The sequence below is a fragment of the Ahaetulla prasina genome, chromosome 7, assembly GCF_028640845.1.
Source record: "Ahaetulla prasina isolate Xishuangbanna chromosome 7, ASM2864084v1, whole genome shotgun sequence".
In the NCBI taxonomy this organism is placed as follows: domain Eukaryota; kingdom Metazoa; phylum Chordata; class Lepidosauria; order Squamata; family Colubridae; genus Ahaetulla; species Ahaetulla prasina.
In genome coordinates this window covers 8,820,761-8,835,688 of record NC_080545.1, presented here as the reverse complement: position 1 = coordinate 8,835,688, position 14,928 = coordinate 8,820,761, and the positions used below count along the sequence as shown (strand labels likewise).

Below are 14,928 nucleotides of genomic sequence, written 5' to 3'. Positions count from 1 at the left end.
AGGATGGACTTAACAGTTTAGTTTTAAAAAAATTCCGCTCCCTGTATCCCAAATACCTCTTTGCAGGAGAAAAATATCACACAAGCTCAGCCTTTCAGCTCATCCGGGTCTCAGAAGCCCACAATCGAGAACGTCTGAACCACTTAACAGAATCATAACAAGTTAACCAGAGTTGGAAGGGACCTTGTAGGCAGTGGCGGGATTCAGCCGGTTCGGGCCAATTTGGGCGAACTGGTAGTTAAATTGCTGGCTGGGCCTGCCCCTCCCCTCCCTGCCCCTTCCAGGAGTCCCCACGCACCCCATTTTGGCTTCCAGGTACATGCAGGGAGCTCTCCTAGGCCCAAAATGGGGTGCAGGTGTGGGAAGGGTGCAGAGTGCCCCCTCCACAGCCCGTTTTCATTCCCGAGAGGCTGCAGGGAGACCTCCTAGGTCCAAAACAGGGTGTGGTGCCCCCACCGCTGCCCGTTTTCACTCCCAGGAGGCTGCAGGGCAGCCTAGGCCCAAAGTGGTGCACAGGGGGGTGAGACATGGCCCCCCCGTGGCCCGATTTTGCTCCCAGGGGGTTGCAGGGAGGCCTGCTAGGCCCAAAATAGGGAGCAGGAGGGTGTGGCGCGCACCCTCCCAACCCATTTTTGGAACCAGGAGGCTGCACGGAAGCCTGCTAGGCCCAAAACGGGAGGCGGTGGGGTCACACGCACATGTGCAGGGGGCGGGAGGAGTGCGGGGGTCACGTCAGAGGTGGGTTTCAGCAGGTTCTGACCAGTTCTGGAGAACCGGTAGTGGAAATTTTGAGTAGTTCGGAGAACCGGTAGTAAAAATTCTGACTGGCCCTGCCTCCATCTATTCTCTGCCTCCCATGTCCCAGCTGATCGGGAGGGAATGGGGATTTTGCAGTAACCTTCTCCTGCCACACCCACCAAGCCACGCCCACCAAGCCACGCCACGCCCACCAAGCCACGCCCACAGAATCGGTAGCAAAAAATTTTGAAACCCACCACTGGGTCACGTGCAAGCTCAGAGGGCACCAAGCGACCATTCAAAGCTGCAACGGCCCTGAAAAAAGTGACTTATGACCGTTTTTCACACTTACGACCATTGCAGCATTCCCCTTGGTTACGTGATCAAAATTCAGCTGCTCAGCAACCGGTCCATATTTATGACGGTTGCTTTGTCCCCAGGGTCACATGACTCCCCTTTTCCCGCCTTCTGACCAGCAAAGGCAACGGGGAACCCAGATTCGCTTCACAACCGTGTGGCGCAACAGGCTAATGCAGCCTGTTATTAACAGCAACTGCTTGCAATATTGCAGGTTCAAGTCCCACCAGGCCCAAGGTTGACTCAGCCTTCCATCCTTTATAAGGTAGGTAAAATGAGGACCCAGATTGTTGGGGGGCAATAAGTTGACTTTGTATATAGTATACAAATGGATGAAGACTATTGCTTGACATAGTATAAGCCGTCCTGAGTCTTTGGAGAAGGGCGGGATATAAATGCAAATAATAAAAAAAAACCAACTGCAATGATTCACTTAACAGCTACAGTGTAGCAAGAAAAGTTGTAAAATGGGGCAAACCTCACTTAACAAATGTTTCATTTTGGGGTCCATGGTGGCATTAAGCGGAGGATTAGCTGTGGAAGTGAACCTGGAGAAATTCAAACAATGCAACGTATTTCAATTATTCTGTGTTCCCTTTATACGTTTCAAAAAGGAAGTTTGCAAGAGTTCTACTTTGCTGCCTTACCTGGCAGAACGGGTAAGTTTTATATTAAGTGTCAGACGCAAAACATTCCACCACCCACACGACTGCCAGATTTTTGTACAATAACAAAAAATGATGCATAGACAACAAAAAGGTGTCTAACCGATGGATGCATGCCTTTTACATTTTGCTGATTATTTATGTTGTGTCTCGCTCGCTTTCCCCGCAGCCGGGTCCCTCTTATCTCCTGCCGAACGCTGAGGAATGTCCTGGCATGCCTCCAGGCCCCAGCCCTGGCACCATGCCCAGACAGGCCGAGCAAGACGAAGGGCCTGACGTGCCTCCAGCCCCCAGCCCTGGCTCCATGCCCAGGCAAACGGAGCAACTAGATCCCTCCCCCTCCCCCACAGCATGTGAGCCTGAGGAATGTGAATTGCCAACAGCTGGAGCCTGGAGAGATCCTCGCTTCAGGAGAATTGATAGGCGGCGTCAGCAAAAGGAAGGGAGGGGCAGGCCTGGATAAGTGCTGAGTCATGGAGCCACACCCCATGGCCTATATAAAGGATCTGCTTTCTGGCATTCTCTGAGTCAGGCAAAGTCTACCTTGGATTGCTGAAGTCACTTCCTGGTCTGCTGCCTGCCTTGAGAACTTTGCTAGGACTTTGGCAGAGCTGCAGAGGCACGCCTGCTATGGACTTCCCCGACCCAGCTGTCAGCGGAGGAGTGGGACACGACAATTTATTGCAAATTGAAAACATGCATTCATTCCATCCTTCGCTGTTGGCCAATTCTTTCCTTTCCCGTTAAACATTTTCCATCAAATGTTTGCTGGAAGAAATTGTCCAGGAATGTAGAGTGACAGGTTACTCCTACGCAGAGAACACACAACTGGATCTCTGCCACTAACGGTTCTTGAGATTTTTGTGCAAGAGGTGAAGAAGGACGACAACCTGGACGTTGGCAAACATTTTGGACCTGGTGCTGTTTGATGCCGTTCTTCAATCTGGCCTCCACCCAAATCCTTTGATGAAGATTATAATCTACCTGTCAACTCGCAAAGCATCCCTGACCTGCTTTCAAGTTGCCATAGGCAAGGGGGATGGGAAAACGAACGCTGCGGCGAGGCAGCACGTCAGTCAAAACAAAAGCACATTCCAGCCATATCTCTCTCAAGGCCGTCTCCACGGTTACCCACAGTGGCCTGAGGGGAATGATCTCTAAAAACAAAAGCACATTCCAGCCATATCTCTCTCAAGGCCGTCTCCGCGGTTACCCACAGTGGCCTGAGGGGAATGATCTCTAAAAACAAAAGCATATTCCAGCCATATCCCTCTCAAAGCCGTCTCCGTGGTTACCCACAGTGGCCAGAGGGGAGTGATTGCTACAATCCTTGAAATTGCTTCGGTGGAGAATGTGACTGATGACACACCCTGGGGGGAGGGGTGGAAACAGGATCACAGCTGGAACGTAAATTACGTGGGGTCAGATCTGGCTTCCCTTGGAAAGTGCCGACATGAAGCTTCTAATAAATAATTGGATTTCTTTGGAAGCTTGGCTCGAGGCTCATGTTTTAATTAGGGCATCGGTTGGAACCCTTACAGCAAGCCAACTCTAACCCCACATAATTTACGTCCAGCTCTGACACTACCATGGTGTCAGAACCCTGACACTACCACGGCTTTGACCAATGTCGATTATTGTTTCAACTGGGTGAATGTTGAATACAGGCCTAGCCACAATAACACATAAGATCACATTCTGAGTTCCTGGAAAGTATCCCTTGATTTTATTTATTTATTTATATTTGTTTGTTTGCTTACCTATTTACTTACTTACATATCCCTCCTTTATTATTTTTAATAAGCATATATAATATTCTCTCCTCCACACAGTTTTCCCACAACAACAACAACAACCCACGTAGCTCCCATGTAACACCACTCCTGCGCAGACTGCACTGGCTGCCTGTGGTCTTTCGGGTGCACTTCAAGGTTCTGGTTACTACCTTTAAAGCGCTCCATGGCTTAGGGCCTGGGTACTTACGGGACCGCCTACTGTTACCTCATGCCTCCCACCGACCCGTATGCTCACACAGAGAGGGACTTCTCAGGGTGCCGTCCGCCAAACAATGTCGGCTGGCGGCCCCCAGGAGAAGATCTTTCTCTGTGGGAGCTCCTACCCTCTGGAACGAACTTCCCCCTGGTTTGCGCCAAATATCTGACCTTCGGACCTTCCGCCGCGAACTGAAAACACATTTATTTATTCGCGCGGGGCTGGCTTAAATTTTGTGGATTTTAAATTTATATTATGAATTTTAATGGGTTTTTAGAATTTTAAACGTTTTTTAAAGTTTTAGGCCAATTGTTTAATAAGTTTTTTAACTCTTGTTTTAATTGTATATTGTATTGTTTGTTTTATTTTGGCTGTACACCGCCCTGAGTCCTTCAGGAGAAGGGCGGTATAGAAATCTAATAAATAATAATAATAATAATAATAACCCTGTGAGGTTGGCTGGGCTGAGAGAGAATGGTTGGCCTATGATCATCCAGCCAGTTTTCATGCCTAAGGCAGGACAGCATATAACTACGAGATCAAGGATCAGCAACCTGGAGCCGCCTGTGGCTCTTTCAGCCGTCTGCTGCGGCTCCCTGTCGCTAAAAATATGCATCACAGCCGCCAATGTGCGACACTCACCAGCACGCAATTTATTGAGCTTTTTCAACCCCCGGTAGTCCAACCATGGATAAATCCAAGAAAAGTTTCTGTAGTTTAATTCAACTACATATCCTAGTTTTGTGGCCGCTTAAGAAATAGTCAGGCACAAGAAGGGTTTTTGTGGCTCCCGGTGTTTTCTTTTCTGTGGGAAACGGGTCCAAGCGGCTCTTCGGGTGTTTAAGGTTGCAGACCCCTGCACTAGACCAAACTGATATTCATTGACTCATTGATTGATTGATTGAGGCACGGTAACAGTTTCGTAAAGGAATTAGTCATCTCGATAATGAGAATAATGGATCATGCGCCGCGCCACTGGTGGCATTGGTGGCAGTTCAGACATTACCTTGCAATTCCGTGGGACTGGAAAGACGTTGGAAGTTTTTAAGAAGATGTTGGATCACCATTTGTCTGAAGTGGTGCAGGATTTCCTGCCTAAGCAGGGGGTTGGACTAGAAGACCTCCAAGGTGCCTTCCGACTCTGTTATTCTATTCTGTTTGTATTTGTATTCCAGAGGCCTGCCTGGTGCCTACTGAAGGCTTTTCAATGCTACCAGTGACCCCACTTGCACAATGAGTAGCCTTGGAAATTGCACTCACTAAACCAGAGCTGGCTGGGGGATTCTGGGAGCTGAAGTCCACCCCCATCTTCCAGCTGGCAAGGTTGAGAAGCACTGCATTTCAACAGCAGCTACTGCAACTCCGGCCAAGGCCACTTGTGGCAGATGCCCCACTCCTGATGGCTTTCAACAGCACAACTGCCCAAAAACACACCGCCCCCCCTCGCCTTTCTCCCCCCCCCCCCCGCCCTCCTCAACATGTGTCCTGTTGCTCCCACACTCGAGGGAGTCCACGAGGAGGGTGCTTCCCTCCCTGCCCGGGGTTGTTGCAAGAGGTTCGTCTCCTGCCAGGGTGGGGAGGGGGCGTGCGGAGAGGCTGCTCCGTTTGGGTTTGGGGTATTTTGGGTGCAGGGCCGGCTTCCTGGTTTACTCTCTCTCCCATTCTCTCTCTCTCTCCTTCCCTCTCTCTCATTCTCTCTCTCTCTCTTCTTCCCTCTCTCTCATTCTCTCTCCTCATTCTCTCATTCTCTCATTCTCTCTCGCCCATTCTCTCTCTCTCTCTTCTTCCTTCTTGCTCATTCTCTCATTCTCTCCCTCCCTCCTCTCCCTCTCTCTTTCTCTCTTTCTCTCTTTCTCTCTTTCTCTCTTTCTCTCTCTCATTCTCTCTCCCTCCCTCTGTCTCTTATTCTCTCTTTCGCATTCTCTCTTTCATTTTCTCTCATTTTTTCATGCTCTTTCCCTCCCCCACTCTCTCATTCTCTCTCTCATTCTCTCACTCTCTCTCTCCCGTTCTCTCTCGCTTGCATTCTCCCTCCCTCCCTCTTATTCTCTCTTTCATTCTCATTTTCTCATTCTCTCTCCCTCCCTCTCTTTCTCTCTCTTTCTCTCTTCCTCCCTCTTTCTCTCATTCACTCCCTCCCTCCCTCTCGTTTTCTCTCTCTCATTCTCTCTGTCCTTCACCCTCCCTCTCTCATTCTCTCTCTCTCTCATTCCCATTCTCTCCCTTCCCCTCCCATTCTTTCATTCACTCTCTCTCTCTCTCTCGTTTTCTCTCTCTCATTCTCTCTCTCATTTTCTCATTCTCATTCTCTACCTCCCTCCCCCACTCTCTCATTCCCTCTCTCATTCTCTTTCATCCCCTCTTTTTCTCACTCTCATTCTCTCTCCTTCGCCCTCACTCTCTCATTCTGTCTCTCATTTTCTCTCTCTCTCTCCCTCCCACTCTCTCATTCTCATTCCCTCTCTCATTCTCTCTCTCTCTCATTCTCTCTTTCATTCCCTCACTCTCTCATTCTCTCTCTCTCTCTCTCTTTCATCCCCTCTCTCTTTTTCTCACTCTCATTCTCTCTCTCTCTCCTTCGCCCTCACTCTCTCATTCTGTCTCTCATTCGCTCCCTCCCTCCCGTTTTCTCTCACTCATTCTCCTTCCCTCTCTCATTCTCCCTCCCTCTCCCCACCCGCCTCTTCCAGCCCCGACGCGATTGCGCAGCAGCGGCCAAGTCAGCCGGGCTCGCCAGCTCTAGAGCTGCGCTAGGGGGAGCGTTTGGTGCGCTTGTGCCGCGCCGGGGCTCGGCGGCGGGCTGCTGCTGCTGCTGCTGCTGCTACCTCCTCCATCCCTCCATCCTTCCATCCATCCCTCGCCGGGCGCCGAGCCGGGAGGACCAACCTCAGACTCCTCAGCTCAGCTCAGCCCCGCGTCTCTCGCCCGTGCGCCCGCAGGCGATGCAGCCTCGGCCGCCTCCTCCCGCGCCGTGACCCTCGGGCAGAAGAAGCTGGTCCGGCGCTTGCTTGCCTTGCTTTGCTTTGCTTTGCTTGCCTTGGCGAGGGTCGTCGCAAGGGGCTTCTTGAGCATCCAGGATGCCCGGCGCGGCGGGACCCCCGTCCGCGGCCGTCTCTAGCGGGCTCCCGGCGTCTTCGTCGGGGGTCCCCGGGGGTCTCCTGCCTCCCCAGGAAGCGGCCAAGCTCTACCACACCAACTACGTGCGGAACTCGCGGGCCATCGGGGTCCTGTGGGCCATCTTCACCATCTGCTTCGCCATCGTCAACGTGGTCTGCTTCTTCCAGCCTTACTGGATCGGCGACGGCGTGGAGACCCCGCAAGCCGGCTACTTCGGGCTCTTCCACTTCTGCACCGGCAGCGGCGTCTCCCGCGAACTCACCTGCCAGGGCAGCTTCACGGACTTCGCCAGTCTCCCGTCGGGCGCCTTCAAAGCCGCCTCCTTCTTCATCGGGCTCTCCATGACTCTCGTCATCACCTGCATCGTCTGCTTCATCCTCTTCTTCTTCTGCAACACGGCCACCGTCTACAAGATCTGCGCCTGGATGCAGCTCAGCTCCGGTAAGGCCAGCGCGGTGTGTGGGTGGTGGTGGTGGTGGGGTCGGGTCCGGCGGTCCGGGATGCGGGGCTGGTTGTGGGGAGGGGGGAAGAAAGAAGAGAGAAAGAGGGGGGGGAAGGAGACCTCGCCGAAGTCGGGATGCCCAGGATCAGGGAACCCGGGAGTGAGTGAGTGAGGAGGAGGAGGACACCAGTCCAACGTCCGGGACAAGGAGTGGGACACCACCAGTCTAACATCTGGCAGGCATCCCCTCCGTGCTTAGTTCAAATGCACTAAGATGCTCAATTCAAATGCACTAAGATCAGGATCCGGCAGCGAGCAAGGAGGGGGGGACACCAGTCCAACATCTGGAGAGAAGGAGGGGATCTCCAGTCTAACATCTGGAGGAAGGAGGGGGTCACCAATCTAACATCTGGAGGAAGGAGGGGGTCACCAGTCCAAAGTCTGGAGGAAGGAGAGGATATCAGTCTAACATCTGGCAGGCATCCCCTCCGTGCTTAGTTCAAATGCACTAAGATGCTCAATTCAAATGCACTAAGATCAGGATCCGGCAGCGAGCAAGGAGCGGGACACCAGTCCAACATCTAGCAGGCATTCCCTCCGTGCTTAGGTCAAATGCACTAAAACCAGGATACAGAACAGAGCAAGGAGAGGGGGGTACCAGTCCAACATCTGGAGGAAGGAGGGGGGTCACTAGTCTAACATCTGGCAGGCATTCCCTCCGTGCTTAGTTCAGATGCACTAAGATCAGGATCCGGCAGCGAGCAAGGAGCGGGACACCAGTCCAACATCTGGAGAGAAGGAGGGGTCACATCTGGAGGAAGAGGGGGCACCAGTCCAACATCTGGCAGGCATTCCCTCCGTGCTTAGTTCAGATGCACTAAGATGCTTAGTTCAAATGCACTAACATCAGGATCCGGCAGCGAGCAAGTCCAATATCTGGAGGAAGGAGGGGGAATACCAGTCTAACATCTGGCAGGCATTCCCTCCGTGCTTAGTTCAAATGCACTAACATCAGGATCCGGCAGCGAGCAAGGAGGGGGACACCAGTCCAACATCTGGAGGAAGGAGGGGATCACCAGTCCAACATCTGGCAGACATTCCCTCCGTGCTTAGTTCAAATGCACTAAGATCAGGATCCAGAACAGAGCAAGGAGAGAGGGGTATCAGTCTAACATCTGGAGGAAGGAGAGGATATCAGTCTAACATCTGGCAGACATTCCCTTTGTGCTTAGTTCAAATGCACTAAAACCAGGTTACAGAACAGAGCAAGGAGGGGATCACCAGTTTAACATCTGGAGGAAGGAGAGGAGTCAACAGTCTAACATCTGGCAGACATTCCCTCCGTGCTTAGTTCAAATGCACTAAGATCAGGATCTAGAACACAACAAGGAGGGGGAAACCAGTCCAACATCTGGAGGAAGGAGGGGGAAACCAGTCCAACAACTGGCAGGCATTCCCTCCGTGCTTAGTTCAAATGCACTAAGATCAGGATCCGCAGCGAGCAAGTCCAACATCTGGAGAGAAGGAGGGGTCACATCTGGAGGAAGGAGGGGGGTCACTAGTCTAACATCTGGCAGGCATTCCCTCCGTGCTTAGTTCAGATGCACTAAGATGCTTAGTTCAAATGCACTAACATCAGGATCCGGCAGCGAGCAAGTCCAATATCTGGAGGAAGGAGGGGGAATACCAGTCTAACATCTGGCAGGCATTCCCTCCGTGCTTAGTTCAAATGCACTAAGATGCTTAGTTCAAATGCACTAACATCAGGATCCGGCAGCGAGCAAGGAGGGGGACACCAGTCCAACATCTGGAGGAAGGAGGGGATCACCAGTCCAACATCTGGCAGACATTCCCTCCGTGCTTAGTTCAAATGGACTAAGATCAGGATCCAGAACAGAGCAAGGAGAGGGGGGTATCAGTCTAACATCTGGAGGAAGGAGAGGATATCAGTCTAACATCTGGCAGACATTCCCTTTGTGCTTAGTTCAAATGCACTAAAACCAGGTTACAGAACAGAGCAAGGAGGGGATCACCAGTTTAACATCTGGAGGAAGGAGGGGGAAACCAGTCCAACAACTGGCAGGCATTCCCTCCGTGCTTAGTTCAAATGCACTAAGATGCCAGGATCTGGCATCCGGAACCAAGCAAGTAAGGGGACACCAATCCAACATCTGGAGGAAGGAGGGGGAAACCAGTCCAACAACTGGCAGGCATTCCCTCCGTGCTTAGTTGAAATGCACTAAGATGCCAGGATCTGGCATCCGGGACCAAGCAAGTAGGGGGACACCAATCCAACATCTGGAGGAAGGAGGAGAGGTCACCAGTCCAACATCTGGCAGTTGCTCCCTCCATGCTTAGATCAAAGGCACTAAGATGCCAGGATCAGGCGACCTGGGAGTGAGCAAGAAGAAGGGGCTGCACCCAGTCCAACATCTGGCCAGACATTCCTTCCGTGCTTAGATCAGCTTCTCCAAACTGGGTTCCGTTGGGTTCAATTTGCAAGTTCCCCAGCATCTGGCTGCACATCTGGATGGTGCCAGTGGAGCAAGGTTGAACTAGACGGTTGTGAGTTTACAAAGGTGGCTATACCCCTTGGGAAGCCTTCCTCAGCTTTGGATCCATCCATAGGTGCGCTTGGTTGTCCCCACAGGTAGTCCTCGACTTACAACGGTTCCTTTAGCGACCATCCAAAGTTACGGCGGAAGGAAATAAAGAAAAGTGACTTATGGCCGCTGTTCACAGCAACGGCCTTTGCAGCCTTTCTGTGATCACGTGATCAAAATTCAGAGGCTTGGCACCCGGTTCACACTTACAACCGTTGCGTGGTCGTGTGATCCCCATTTGCGACTTTCTGACAAGCAAAGTTCATGGGGAAGTCAGATTCACTTAACAACCGAGTTACTAACTTACCAACGGCAGTGATTCGCTTAGCCACCGTGGCAAGAAAGCTCGTAAAACGGAGGGAAAACTTACTTAACCAATGTCTCGCTTAACGACATAAATTTAGGGCTCGGTTGCGGCCGTAAGTCGAGGACTGCCTGTACTGAATCTTCCCCAGGCTTTTTACCTCCACTTTCCTCTTCCTTGTCTGAAATCAAACCACAAAGCTTTGGTCACCAGAAGGTGGTTTAAATAATATATTTCTTACAGAATGTGAAATACGACGACTAGTTTAACATAAGACTTTTATGGATTAAAGAGCTTTGCTTTGTCGGAAAGCGGTCGTTGATAGACCGGATAACTGAATGTGCTTAGTGTCCGGAGATCTTTGCAGGTCAAATATTGAGGCCAAGGTTTGTAGGTGTTTTGCGAGTGGTTGGGTGCAACACGCAGGAAAGCTCATGAGCTGATTTTGGGACGCTTGCTCGGTGCTTAGTTTGGCGTGAATTCTTTAAAAAAAGTCCGATCCGTATCTCCAACTTTTCACACAAGTGCAATATTCATCATTCATCTGGCGAGATTAACACCGTTCTCTCTAGGATTGCGTCTATATAGGGATGTGTCCAACCTTGGCAAGTTTTAAGACTTGTGGGCTTTCAACTCCCAGAATTCCCCAGCCAGCAAAGCAAAGAATTCTGGGAGTTGACATCCATTGGTCTCAAAGCTGACAAGATTGCATACCCCTGATCTATACCAAGCAATCCCCTAATATCCTGAGTGGGGGCAGGATATGGATTTCTTCTCCACATTATCTCCATCTCCCCAATACATCTGTTGTCGCAGCGAGAGAGGTGACTTTACTTTTCTTTTTAAAATAATTTTTGTTAAACAGTTGGTCTTTAAAAACAACACAAAAAACAATCACACACGTATAAAAACAAGAGATGTCAAGACATAACATATTAAACATCACATAACATTAATGGTAATTTTACAGCATTTCGTATCAACTTACGTATTTTGCTTTTATAGAATAGAATAGAATAGAATAGAATAGAATAGAATAGAATAGAATAGAATAGATTTTTTTATTGGCCAAGTGTGATTGGACACACAAGGAATTTGTCTTATAGTTCTCTATTCTCTCATTTTTATTTACTACTCACACACATAATAATATTCATTGTTCTTATCTATGCATTTATATTGGTTTACATTTACATCTCTTTATTTAATGTTGTTCAGTTATTTTAAGTTTCATCAATATTAAATTAAACATTTCTTGTTTTCATCTCTGTTTTCGAGCCAAATGTATATTTTATTCCATTTTATTCCAGTGAGAAATTCATCCTTTGGCAGAGATTTGGGGCTTAGGTAACGAGTATAAAAAAAAGAGATGCCCATAATTGAAAAATGAGAAAATTCCTCTGTTCGCTTTTAAGTATTGACATGTTTGAGAGGTTAGGGTGAATGAACGCAATCTCCCAATATTTGCGATAGCCTTTGTTTTTTCATCACACTGGGGTGAGTGGTAAGTGAGACAGTAAGGTTTGATTTCGCCTTAGGGTAGTTTAACGAAAGAGTAGGAATCGGCAGTTAAACAACGCTATGCTGAGTGTAAACAACGATGGTTTTAGTAAGCGAGCAGACAGACATAAGCTTGGATTCTGAGCCCCTTCAATTGCATTTAAGCGATTGTGAAATAAATCACCTTTATACATCTTGCTAACCATAAACCATAGCTTTTATGTTAGTTCCTTGGTCTTGAGGTTCACATGACTTGCAAAGTCAAAAACAATGGCTTGGGTGATATTTGAACCAGGTCGGTGATTATATACCATTTATTCTTGTTCAGTAGTGAAAGAAATAGTGTGATAACAGCAGAGGAGTTACCAAAACCTTTTTTACCACGTTAGAAAAATGCAAAATGTATACAAACACTGCACGTCTAATAGAGGTCACTCATAAACGAGGAAGATACAAACAAGCCATCAGGGATTTTATTCATAATGGGAATCGGTTTTGTGGCCAAATGAGATACAAAACACTAATGAATTACAAAATATGACACTGGAAAATAAAAATTGCTAAAGCCTCAAGGGGTGGAACTATCCAGAGACAAGCAAAGAGAAATGCTTATAAAAAAAAAGTCAAGGAGAGATTTAATCTAGAAATAAGGAGAAATTTTCTCAAAGTGAGAATAATTCTCTGGGCTTAACTCATAGAATCATCTGTTACAACGTCCTTCCTGTTGAAGACTACTTCAGCTTCAATCACAACAATACATGAGCACACAATAGACTTAAGCTTAATGTGAACCGCTCCAATCTTGATTGCAGAAAATGTGACTTCTGTAATAGAGTTGTTAATGCCTGGAATGCACTACCTGACTCTGTGGTCTCTTCCCAAAATCCCCAAAGCTTTAGCCAAAGACTATCTACTATTGACCTCACCCCATTCCTAAGAGGTCTGTAAGGGGCGTGCATAAGAGCACCAGCCTGCCTACCGTTCCTGTCCTAACGTTCTCCTTGATTGTATCCAATTTCATATAATTATTACATACTTATGATTATATTTATGCTTATATATCGTATAGTTACTTCATGCTTATGCTTATATATACTGTTGCGACAAATAAAATAAATAAAATAAAGATAAATAAATTAACCAGTGGAAGGACTTGCCTTCAGAAGTTGAATGTGCTCCATCACTAGAGGTTTTTAAGAAGAGATTGGGCAACAATTTGTCTGAAATTGTATAGAACAGGGGTGTCAAACTCAAGGCCCGGGGGCCGGATCTGGCCCGGGGGGCACTTAGATCTAGCCCACGGGCCGCCCTGGAAATAGTGAAGGACCGTGGTGCTTCTGCCAGTGAAAATGGAGGTTGAGGGGGCTGCATGCAGGCTCCCCTCAGCTCCATTTTCGCTGGCAGACTGCTGCAGGAGGCCGTGGAGGCAGAAAACAGCCTCGGGAGGGGGGGGGGCGCGGGGCCTTCCGCAGCCCGTTTTCAGAGTGTTGCAGGAGACGTCCGTCTCATCTCCCCCCCCCCCCCCCAACCCACCCCACCAGAGGTGGTTCTACTTTACTATCGGTTCGCATCGTGCCTGCAAAGCTGGCTGAGGAACTCTGGGAGTTGAAGTCCACAAGTCTTAAAGGGACCAAGGTTGGAGACCCCTGGTCTAGATAATGTTTGAACGGGAAGAGAACCAGAAAAGATCAATCAGATTTGTCTTTTTTTTTTTCCAGACCACTCAACTAATTTGTTATCGAGGGTGTTGCATTGGACAATACTTTTTTTTTTTTTGTTTACATTTATATCCCGCCCTTCTCCGAAGACTCAGGGCGGCTTACAGTGTGTAGGGCAATAGTCTCATTCTATTTGTATATTTTTACAAAGTCAACTTATTCCCCCAACAATCTGGGTCCTCATTTTACCTACCTTATAAAGGATGGAAGGCTGAGTCAACCTTGGGCCGGGCTTGAACCTGCAGTAATTGCAGGCTTTTGTGTTCTTAATAACAGGCCTTACCAGCCTGAGCTATCCGGCCCCCCGTTGTTTAGCTTTGCATCAAAACATTAGTGCATCTTGCACTTCAAATTGCTAAACTTCACAGCAGAGGTAGCCTTCGCCTTACAACAGTTCATTTGGTGACCCTTCAAAGTTACGACGGCACCGAAAAATGGGATTTATGGCCATTTTTCACGCTTACGACAGTTGTAGTATCCCCCGTGGCACATGTGATTCAAATTCAGGTGCCTGGACAACTGGTTTGTCTTTATGTTTCGATTGTGTAAAACGATATTTTAATCGTAATGTATTTTTTTTTTGAATCGTAAGCTGTGCGAAGTCATTGAACGAACGAATGAATAAATGAATGAATGTATCAATTCATTCATTCATTCGATGACTCTGGGAAGCTTACAATTCAAGAAATATATTAATAATTATTAATTCATTAATACGGTGTCAACAGAAATCAAGCTCAATATGAAGGACACTCATTATTCCTTTCTCATTTTGAAGGTGCTTTGGCGATGGAATTGTACACTGATGGAACTGTAGGGGTATTGTTACAGACAACGTAGGAATATTTATTTATTTCTCATTTTGATATCAGAATGGATCTAGAAGGGACCTTGGAGGTCCTCTAATTCACTCTCTTGATGACACAGGAGACCCTATACCATTTCAGATAAGTGGTTGTCCAATCTCTTCTTAAAAACATCCAGCGATGAAGCACCTACAACTTCTGGAGGCAAGCCGTTCCACTGATCAATTGCTCTGATTGTTAGAAAGTTTCTCCTTAATTCCAGGTTGCTTCTCTCCTTGATGCGTTTCCATCCATGGTTTCTTGTCTTGTCTTCTGGCGCTTTGGAAAATAAAGTTGACCCACGCCCATCTCATAATAAAGCGATTCTAGGCAGCTTCCAATAAAAGCAATCGTAACTTCCAAATGTTCAGTGTTACAAACTACAATTAAAATGTTAAACACTATAAGTAAAAAAAAAAAAAAGCCATCTTATTATTAACAAGACAGTGGAGATAATTGATTGCTACTGATAATTAAAAATTTAGCCATGCAGTTCAGAAATTTAACAAGCTTTCAAGCTTTGCTATTAAGCTATGAATAATGCGGACGAAGACCGCCGATGCCATAGTTTCTTTTTAAAAAAATGCCATGTGAAGCCAGTTAATTTTTGTCAGTCTTATTGAATATTTAGTATAAGGCTGTCCATC

General features: G+C 47.9%; 1 protein-coding gene across 1 annotated transcript in view; it reads left to right on the top strand.

Moving 5' to 3' along the window:
* Window positions 1-6,829: 6,829 nt before the first annotated feature.
* LHFPL3 (LHFPL tetraspan subfamily member 3) overlaps window positions 6,830-14,928 on the top strand; it is a 257,808-nt gene continuing 249,709 nt past the window's right edge. Inside the window, exon 1 of the mRNA XM_058190492.1 lies at window positions 6,830-7,310. Within this exon, the coding sequence (XP_058046475.1) occupies window positions 6,830-7,310 (481 nt within the window). The remainder of the gene's footprint in view (window positions 7,311-14,928) is intronic.